We start from the raw sequence: 11,262 nt of genomic DNA on the forward strand, positions 1-11,262 counted from the left end.
TGCTGATAATGTCCTAGGGAAGAGTGCTAAGACAGCAACTAGGAATATTAGTGAAAAAGCTTTAGGTTTAATAGAGAGTAGAAGGGGTTTGTATAAGAATTATCTGAGCGATAGGTCGTATGAAAACAAAAGGAATGTAAAGAAAGTGGAGAAAGCATTAAAATATGAACTAAGGAGATGTGAAATGGAGGCGATGGATAAAATTGCTGAGGATCTGGAAGATGCGGCTAGACGGCATAATAGTAAAATATTATACTGGCATGTTAATAAATTGAAAGGGAGTAGCCGATCCGGACTAGTACCAGTTAAAGATAGAAATGGGGCCACAATTAGTGATAAGGAAAAAGTTAAAGAAAGATGGGTGGAACATTTTGAGAATGTGCTAAACCGAGATACAGTTGCAGGAAAAGATATAGATGAAAATGAAAAAGTTTGTGATACCTTGGATGTGAAGGAAGATTTGTTTAGTGAGGAAGAATTAGCGACAGTACTAGAAGGATTAAAAAATAATAAGGCCCCAGGTGCTGATAGTATGATTAATGAGTTCCTTAAATATGGTGGCTCTGAGGTTAGGAATAAGCTACTGAAGATTATGAACATGATTTTTGAAAAAGAGGAAGTACCCAATGATTTTAGGAAAACCTTAATTAAACCACTGTATAAGAAAGGTGACAAGAGTGAATGTCGTAATTATCGAGGCATTAGTCTGGTCTCTGTAGGTAGCAAATTACTGAGTAATATGATACTTTTTAGACTGAGACATGCTGTAGACAAAGTTTTAAGGGAAGAACAATGCGGTTTTAGAAAAGGTAGAGGATGTGTCGACCATGTTTTCACTCTTAGGTTAATAATTGAGAAGTCCCTTCGTTGTCAAACACCTTTGGTCCTTAGTTTTATCGATTATGAGCAAGCTTTCGATTCTGTTGACAGAACAGCGTTAACAAAGGTCTTATCGTTATATGGTATACCAGAAAAATACATTAAGGTGATTTGCGCTATGTACGAGAATAATACTGCTGCGGTTAAGGTAGGAAATGAGGTTAGCAACTGGTTTTGTATTAAATCAGGAGTTAAGCAAGGTTGTGTTCTATCCCCCTTTATATGGATCATTTTGATGGACTTCGTCTAAAGGAGCACAGTAAAGGCAATTGGAGACCATGGAATCAAATGGGGAGGAAGAACGCTCCTGGACTTAGATTATGCTGATGATTTAAGCATATTAGATGAAAGTGTGAGCAAAATGAATGAATTTTTAGAGGTTTTACGAGTTCAGGGTGCTAAAATAGGCTTGAAAATTAATGTTAAGAAGACTAAGTCACTAAGGCTAGGAATAAGTGAAGATGAACAGGTGACCTTAGGTAACGAAAAGATTGATCAGGTTGGGAGCTTCAGTTACCTTGGTAGTATTATTAGTAAAGATGGTGGGAGCAGTGAAGATGTCAAAAGTAGAATAGCTAAGCTCAGGGTGTTTTTTCACAGTTAAAAAAAGTTTGGAAGAATAGAAAGATAAGCCTGCAAACCAAGATTAGAATATTGGAAGCTACAGTGATGACAGTGGTCAAATATGGCTCTGAAGCATGGACACTCCGAAAAGCAGATGAAAATTTACTAGATGTTTTCCAGAGAAATTGCCTACGGATTGTTCTGGGTACCCGGCTGACTGACCGTATTTCAAACAGTAGGTTGTACGAAAAGTGTGGTTCAATCCCGCTTTCTGGGGCTATAATGAAAGAAAGGTTGAGATGGCTGGGCCACGTTCTACGGATGAAGGATGACAGATTACCGAAGATTGTCCTTTTTGGCCAACCGTCTGGGGCTACACGGAAAGCAGGTCGTCCTTGTCTGGGTTGGGAGGATGTCATAAATAAGGATTTAAAGGAAATGGGAACTTCCTGGGAGGGTGTAAAGAGGGAGGCTTTAAATAGATTAGGTTGGAGGAGGAGCGTGCGTAGCTGTGTTGGCCTCAGGCGGCTTGGTGCTGCAGTGAGTAATTAGTAGTAGTAGTAATGAAGTAAATTTCAGCTTATAAGTAGGAGGTGCTGATTGGGCATCTGTCAACTAAATTTTGAATTAATGCTTTTTTGGTGTTTTTGTAAAAAAAAAAAAATGGAAGAAACAAATCTGGTTGCCACATATATAAACTAAAAAACAACTTACTTGTGCCATAGATCTTAGGGTTATCGATTTGGGCTTTTTGAAGGCATCAACTGCCTTTGACGATTCCATGGATGTTTCTAGTGGATAAATGGATCTAGTGGATAATTCCCTGTATGATTCAATCACAGCAAGGATTTCCATACGCTTAGCTGGTCTACTGAGGTACCCAACAGCCCAATCACGAGGAGTTCTTCCAAACTCATCCCTTCGCCTTAGATCACCACCAGCTTCCACAAGATATGTGAGCACACGAGGGGAGCCACCGAAACATGCTCCGTGCACTGGGGTGTATCTATAGAACTGTCCACAACCTTTATTGGGGTCTGCACCAAGCTGTAGCAATTTTAACAGTGTCTTTTCACTGCCCGAGAAAGCAGCTACAAATAATGCAGTCTAGTTAAGCTTATTTTTTATATCTACTGGTACCCCCTTCTTCACTATAAACTCTTCGACCTTTTCCGCTTTGTCATGTATGACGTGGACGTGGAGAACTTCTGAGTCATTAGCCGTCTCCAGATTGGAAACTCGAGTGGGTATTATGCAAGGAGGTGATGAAGAGTTGTACATCTTTCTTCCACTAAAACAGAGAAAAAACTTAGCTTCTGCTAAAAAAAAGCAAAACCAAAAGATCGACAGCAACTTTTCTAAGAATTCTAAGTATGATCTAAGTTGTAATATATACAGTTTACAGTATAGCCAGTCCGTCGTTTAAAGAAGGTCGGGAAGAACAATAGAATTGCTTTAAATTCTGAAAAATGAAAAATTCCCAAGAATAGAGAGACATTAAACTTAGAAGTATTAAAACCTAAGCGTGTAAGAGCCATAGGTAATTAAAACCGAAAACAAGCAGAAAGAAATTCAGCTGGTAGATCAAACTAAAGACAAAGCGAAATTAATATGAATTAACAGATGAAACCAAAAACAAACAGAATTATAATGAATTATAAGTCAAGCTTATAAGTCTAAGGGGGTTTTACAACCCCCTTAGAGGGGGTTGTAAAACAAGGAATATCAGGGTCAAACCCATTTTTTCAAAGTCAAAACCCATTTTAATTAGAAAATGTTACGTCAACTAGTCCTTCTGTCGCATTATATTACTTTATTTACAATTATTGACTTCTTCAGTGTGGATGGAGTTAAACATTATTTGTAGGTTCAACATTATTTCTAAGTTCCACATCTGGTATTGAACCATACAAAACATTTATCACATAAGATACATCATGAAATAACATTATGAGGTAAAATGCAGGATTGCAAAAATCCTTTTTAGTATGAGTAACTAATAATTTTCAAAGAATTTCAAATACTTTTGCTATCTCTCAGTAGAATGAGCCTTTATTGAACTCGAGGGTAAAGGACCAATCATTGGATTGTAGACTGTTTTGATAAGGCTTCAAACCACGCCAAAAGATATTACGTATACGCAAATATACATGTACACACGCAACACATAAATACATACAAATATGCAACTATAGTCCATGTTTCCATCATTATCCCCAGTGGAGGGAGAAGGCTTCCTCGCCTTCTCTTTAAAATCACTCCTTCTAAAATATAACAGAGAGCTTTCCCTGGATTAAAGGCTCGGTGCTTCTCTGTCTAACATAAGCACTTGTGCCAGCACCCCAAAGTTGAATCTCTTGATCTTCTAGCTTAGTCCTTAAATCTCTAAGCAAAACATCCTTACTTTCTTCGGGGCCTTGACCATTATTCCATTTATAGGAGAAACCATTTTCATCTAGTAATTTTTTAATCTGGAATGGCTGCAAAGATTTTATATTCACTTTAGCAATGTGTCATATGCAGCTCTGGCTATCCTGTGTTCAAGATAATGCAATAACCTTTTTCAGAGTTTTACCATCTGTATTAACCTATCTTTTCTCGTTGAAAATAGTCTTAAGTTCCCTTTAATGACAATATTATGGATTATTTTCTTCAGTCAAAAAAGTTGTTTATAATAGTGGACCTGAAACAGTTCAATTTGTTTAGCTGGGTCTCTCTCCAAGATCTCAGCAGCATAGCGAAGGATTGACATTATTTTGGCTTTGAATACCTGTTTTAAAATCTTTTGGCTATTAGCTTCCTTTAAACTACTTTTTTATATAGTGCAAACATGGCTGCTCTATCATTTGCAAAATTTGCTGTGGTATGTTTTGTTCCAGGCGCCATTAGCAGAAAAATGAAATCTCAAATAACATGCTTCTTTTACTATATGCATTTTTTCCCCATTAAAATAAAATTTGCAAAATTGTTCAATATTGCTTCTTTGTTTACAAAGAACCCTAGCTTCTGTTTTATCAACATTGAATTGTGATCTTTTGAGATCCAGGTAATCCAAGGCAAGATTTAAAAGTTTCTTAATCTCATCTTGAGATTTTGCCGAGACAACAGGTGGGAAGATTTTGACTATTTTTTAGTCCTATTCCAGAAACAAAAGAAAAAATGTAACCCTAGGTTACCATCCCTTAAATTTCACATTGACGAGAGACTTGAATTTTGTATCTTACTCCTTTTCTTTACCAAGTCAATGTAAACTAGACCTACGTTGCCTGAGCAACATGAGGTGCTGCGGCAACCTTTGTCCGGCTTCGCCGGATAAAGTGTTGCGAGAGCAACACTTTGGTTTTGTTTCTTTGCTATCGGTTAAACGCTGAAGTTATCAGCCTATCGAAGCTTTTAAAACGTTATGTCCAAAGAAGAACGCGATCAGTAATCACATGATCAAAGGCTATTCCTCAGCGTTGAAAAAACAACAATAACAAAAGAATATCGAAAGAAGGGACTAAATTGACTTTGCAGCCAGTTGAACTTTATCCTTTTCAATCGTAGACATCGTGACGGATCAAGACTTGGAACAATATCTTATCTTATCTAGTTGGTATTATAAAGCTATCCATAACTTTTCAGGATCAAAATACCATAGATGACACTATTAATTACTACGAAACTGCCTCGTTATTTTACGTTATCGTTTGTACCCGTTGCGTAAACACATAATTCTAACTAACTTTCAAACTAGTATATCTCATGAAGGAATTTCTGTACCAAAAAATGGATGACATATACTTTGATCAGCTCATCAAGAGCTATCGATTGCCGTCGAAAAAAAATTCTATCTGTCTTAGTTCAAAAGTTGATTTTTTTTTTTTTTTGCTGTAGGCCAACTTTCTAAGCAAAAACCATCCTTTTTGGCCCCAGGCAAGAGTTCTGCGGAGCTTTCCAAAATGTATTGCCATATTCATCAATCCGGCCTGAGGTCCACACTTTCCGTAAAAACCGCACAGGTAAGACCCTTACCAGTTTCCAGGAATAAGCCGACATCGGCGGCATAAAAAAAAAAAAAAAAAAAAAAAAAAAAAAAAAAAAAAAAAAAAAAAAAAAGGACAAAACCAAAGTGTTGCTCTCGCAACACAATAAGAATACTGTTTTAAATGTTAACAGCCTTCAACTCCAATATTCCAGTTAACAACCTATTAACTCCAATATTCTAAAGGACCAGAAAACACTAATTAAGCTGTTCTGAGGATCCAGGGAGGGATTAACTGATGTGTATTTGGTTACTTAATCCAATGCTTGCATGACAACGCAAACATTTTGCCATTATCTATAATGTAATGGTCAGGATAAAATATTTTTACTAAGGAAATTGCTATTATACACCCAACTAATGTAGATGTTAACGTAAAACGGAGATATTGGAAGTCGCATTCAGCTATCACAGGTGCTGAAGCCGGATTTTTTTATGCCAATTATGTTACCTTTCGTCTAAGATCATAGAGGCAATTATTACCTGTCTCTGAGGGGAAATGATAAGCTTGAGACTTCATATGAAAAATTGCACTTAAAAGAAATCTTTGACGACTGCTCCCAAACCTAAAGAGTTAATTTTCTAGGTTCGGATGAAAAAGCTCTTTTGGCTGATCATACCTGGTATTTTCGTTAAAATTATAGGGTAGTGTAAATAGAGGAGACCAGGTTGGGAAACCAAGATTGCTGAGGCTAATTCAGGGATGTCAAAATTATTGTAGGTGTATAGGTTTCTAATTTCCTCAGGACTGACCGAAGAAGTACAATAGGGGAGTAAACATTCAAATACTTTTTATGACGTTGACACGGGATCTACTGCTATGACTTGGCTGTCTGGTATAGGGGAATTCTTATCCAATTTAATTTAGTATCCAGTATTAGGAAAAATATCAAACAGTTCGTGGTAAAGATATGTAAGTAAGGAGCGACCCGGCTAAATAGTACCCGAAACTCCAAAAAACGGAATTCTCATACCAATAGGTATATCAAAGAATTGGATTCTTACGCTGATTTTAAATATATAGGTTTTGTCAAGTTTAGTCCAACTCATCAAAAATTACGAGCCTGAGGAAATTTGCCTTATTTTCGAAAAAAAGGGGAGAAACCCCTAAAAGTCATAAAATCTCAATGAAAATCACACCATCAGATTCAGCGTATTCGAGAACCCTAACGTAGAAGTTTCAAGCTTTCGTTTGCAAAAAAGTGGAATTTTGTATTTTTAGCCAGAAGAAAGATCACGGATGCGTGTTTATTTGTTTGTTTGTTTTGTTGTTTTTTTGTATGTTTTCCCTAGGGGTGATAGTATCGACACAATGGTCCTAGAATTTCGCGAGAGGGCTCATTCGAACGGAAGTTAAAAGTTCTACTGCCCATTTTAAGCGACCAAAAAAACTGGAGGACAACTAGGACCCCTTCGACGCTCATTTTTTCCCAAAGCCACCGAATCAAAATTTTGAGATAGTCGAAATATCTAAAAACTATGTCTTTGAGGACGACTTAATCCCCCACAGTCTCCAGGGGAAGGGCTGCAAGTTAAGAACTTGGCCCATTCCTTACATACAGTATTGGTTATTTGTAAGTATACAGACGTTTTCAGGGAGATTTTGTCTGGTATGGGGTCTGGGGGGATTAGGTTACGTTGCAGAATTTTTCCAAGGAGGAATTTTCCGTGGGGAAGAGGTGTTCCCAGTATTATTTAAAAAACAATCAGAAATTAAATAAAAAACAAGTTCTTTCTTTTGAAAGTAAGGAGTTACACCAAAACTTAAAACAGACAGAAATTATTAAGTATATGCGGAAGTTCGCCCTCTCGTCAATACCTCGCTCTTTACGCTGAAGTTTGAATTTTGTTAAACAATGGCCGATAAAAGCAATAATTTGTCTGTGTTATTTTCTAGCCAATCTTAGCATTTAATTTTATCTTAAGCAGCTTCATAACTATGATTTTTATGTGACAGTAAACCAAAGATATTGTATGTCTTCGGCTTGCAGTTGTTATTAAATAGAAAAAACAAGCTTTTTCCCAACTGAAAGTAAGGAAAACATTAAAACTTAAAACGAACATAAATTATTACGTATATGTTTAAAAGGTCTTTCTTTCATTCATTTCAGTCATTTGAGAATTGCTCAACTTGTGAGTTTTATTTTCATAAAAATAGTTTCGACCTCTTTGACCGTTCTGTTACTATGCCTTACAAAATTAGTTTCGCAAATATCGCTAATTTAAGTCACGTGGGAGAATCTTTCCATGGAAAAATTTCTCGTGGGGGAAAGAATTTTCCATAGAGGGGGAGCTGGGTCACTCAACATTATTTAGAAATGATCACCAAATAAATAAAAACTAGTTTTTTTCAACTGAAAGTAAGAAGCAACATTAAAACTTAAAACGAACAGAAAATATTACGTATATGAGATGGGTTGCCTCTCCTCAGTAGCTCGCTATAACGCTAAAGTTTCTTTTTTAACTTTTAAAAGAGTTTATTATTCTAATTAAATAGTCTTTGTGATTCACGAGTCATTCTTAAAGAACTGAAACAAAAATCAAACTTAGGTTGTTATAAGATTATTATTAGTTAAAAAAAAGTAAAATTAATATGCAAATTTTGTTTTAATTATTCATATACGGTGAGCCAAATTCAAAACCTGCATTAATTCAAAAACGTTCAGAAATTAGATAAAAAAAACAAGTTTTTTTAATTGAAAGTAAGGAGCGACATTAAAACTTAAAACGAACAGAAATTATTCCGTATATGAAAGGGGCTGTCCCCTCCTCTACGCCCCTCTCTTTGCGCTAAAGTTTTTTATTGTTTAAAAAAAATAGAGTTGTGAGAAAGAGTCGAACTCCACTCAGATAATAGCACGAAACAGAGTGTTTCCAGAATGTAAGCGCCGAAGATGGCAAGAAAACCAGAGTCTCCATGGTTCGACCGAATCTTTTTAGTACCGTAAAGAGAAAAACGGAGGGTTGGTAAACATTACTAGATTTGTCTACACTCAAAAACGATGTTGAGAATTGAGATGAGCCATGTATATGTGAAGGCTGTAAAATCATTCAGATCAGTTATAAATTGAACTGGGCATATTTCTTGGACTAGAAGGAAACGTGTATAAACATACCGACCTATTCAACTTCCAGGAAGTGATTGAGGTTCAAAACAGAAGGGGTAATATACTAAACCTCAGTTTTACAATTTGACCTTGTACAGTTCTATCTATTTCAAGATTAGATTATTACACAATATTAGATCACGAAATGGTGGCACAGAAGACACCTTTGGTACCAAACCCATGCGATTTAATAAAGTTTACTGACGCCTCAGTTATTCTTGCAGCAGGACCAGGAGTTTTCCGCCTCACCAGGCATCTGAGTTTTAGATATTACTTGGGAATCTGTTCCCTAGATTCAGGGTGGCTGAGTTTGCAGTCACACCACTGACCCCACCCCAAACCAAAGGATCTGCTACGCCAAGACTTATAGCCTTGTCCAAAAAGGACACAGGCTCCTAAGTCCAGCATGCCATCCACTCGGCTAGAATGGATTCCAGCAGGCCGGGGATGATATGGATTTCACTAATTCTTTTTTTAATCTTTCTAGGAGGGATTCTGGTAATGTTTATTTATGTATCTTCGCTGAGAGCTAATGAAAAATTTGCTGTTGATTTAACCGATGATATTGTTATCGTATTAAAGTTATCATCTTTCATATGATGGTAGCATTTCCATGAGGAAATGCTACATGGAAGGGTTGCAAAGATCAGCTTGCTGCTGATGATTCTGTAAGGTGTGAACAAAGAGTACCAGTTACAGATGTTCCAACTTCTGCCTTTAAAGAAAATCCTACAAGGAAGACTGCGAAATTCTGATTGCTGCCATTTATATTATTTTGAAAAAAGCGTTCATATAGCATCAGGAAGCTTATTTTAAAGGTAATAAAAACCTTGAATGCTCTTTCAAGTATTAACTTTAATCAAACTAAAGTGTGTATATTTAATATGTTGGGCTGTATCACAACAATATTGGCAAGAAAAAGGGCCAAATACGATCGAGAGAACATTTTGAGATAACTATTTGACTTAAAATTATCCCAGAGCTATTTACAAGGTATCCCAGTCTCAGAGGTCATGCTATATCCTAGTGACACATTAGTCCTTGCAGTCCCTAAAAATATATCCTTATATGTTTTGAGTTCGTAGAGGAGAAACGGTTATTGTACACCATTTATACATTATTACTGCTATTTGATCTTGAATAGTTATATACCAGCTCATAGGAAAGAGGCCAGAACAAAGAACCAACTCAGATACCTCTAGCATGTAAAAAAGAATGCCGGCCTATGATTAATTCCAATTTCCGGCTATAAGGAATATGCTACAAGGGAGGACTCTATTCAAACATGGACATTGCCTTAAGAATGGTTCTTAGTGTGCCTGCCAAAAACTACACAAGAGAAAGTGCCTAAGATCCCCAATCAGCCATGGCAGATTGACATCATTATCCCTGCTCATTACTGAGGAAGGCCTGACTCAAGAGATGGCGTACTATGAAATCATTGACACCTTTAAACAAAAGAAAAATCAATGAGAAAAACTTTATGAATTGCCTTTGAAGATAAATGGTCCTACTTAGAAAACAATGTATAAAACATACATGTATTTATGCGTTGCTACCTACAAATGGATTAAACTTATATCCAATAACTTGTTATTTTATTGAATTTACCTAATAACCCCAACGCACAAATACGTGATTCTCAAATTATTATCATAAGTGGCGTTGTTTTGCGATAAAATAAATCATAAGGATTATTTTCTCAAGCAAAATTGACCTTCCCTCCAATGGTAAAAATACGGAGCGACAAAAACGCTTGGGCCTAGAAACGCTAAAGCTTTAAATCCAAGCTTTATCCCTGCTGACATCCCGCTAAAACCTCTTTTAATCTCTAAAGTATGGGCTAAAATAATGGCTTACAGATATTTGCAATAATGGTTAGTCCATTTTTGATAAATCTGCAAGGTGTGGTCTAGACTGCCTGCTAGAGACAGATTCCGCCTTTGACTGTAAAGAAATAGATCTTTCATAAAGAAAAATTTAAAAGAAATAGCAACTTCCTGGGAGGGTGTAAAGAGGGATTCTTTGAATAGATTGGGCTGGAGGAGGAGCGTGCGAAGCTAGGTTAGCTTGAGGCGGCTTGATGCTGCGGTGAGTTGTTAGTAGTAGTAGCAGTAAACCTTTGACTATAAAGAAAAACCACAAGTTTTCTCATAGTCTTTTTTTCTTGTTTGGATCTCAGGAAGGATAACAAATGACTGATTCAAACCTCCTTAATATCCGGGAGTGGGCCAACCATACCAGTTTACAAATAACTTAGAGCTTTAACTGCCAGGAGAAAATTTAATTTCTCTTACAGTCATACAACTGGGATCTGATGGTCAAACGTATATCCAGTTCAAACCACTCTAATCTTAGATATATATCATTTCCTGTTCATTTCCTGTTAATCTCACGATAAAACTGTAAATTCTAACTATAGTTCATCAAAAGACTCGATCATAACAGCAGACGGTTGGAATCTTGGAATTTGCCAGTATTTTTGCTCTTCTTTTAACAAAATATTAGCCTTTTTGTATAAAGATATCTCAAAACTAAGACAACAAGATGAAGCAAAACATAAATCAAGATCCTATCTTACAACAAGAGTAATAAAAGAAAGTCGACCAACAATTTAATGGTGTACATTCTTATGTAGGGAGTCGACCGACAATTTGATGGTGTACATTAAGTTCTAGGTTAAATGAA

General features: G+C 36.3%; 1 protein-coding gene across 1 annotated transcript in view; it reads right to left on the reverse strand.

The window, feature by feature from the left end:
- LOC136026817 (uncharacterized) overlaps window positions 1-10,813 on the reverse strand; it is a 48,450-nt gene extending 37,637 nt beyond the window's left edge. The window contains exons 1-3 of the mRNA XM_065703519.1: window positions 10,784-10,813; window positions 3,765-3,923; window positions 2,158-2,550 (exon numbers count right to left, since the gene is read on the reverse strand). Coding sequence (XP_065559591.1) covers window positions 2,158-2,550; window positions 3,765-3,923; window positions 10,784-10,813 — 582 coding nt within the window. The remainder of the gene's footprint in view (window positions 1-2,157; window positions 2,551-3,764; window positions 3,924-10,783) is intronic.
- Window positions 10,814-11,262: the final 449 nt, after the last annotated feature.

Source organism: Artemia franciscana, chromosome 5 (genome assembly GCF_032884065.1).
Source record: "Artemia franciscana chromosome 5, ASM3288406v1, whole genome shotgun sequence".
NCBI lineage: Eukaryota > Metazoa > Arthropoda > Branchiopoda > Anostraca > Artemiidae > Artemia > Artemia franciscana.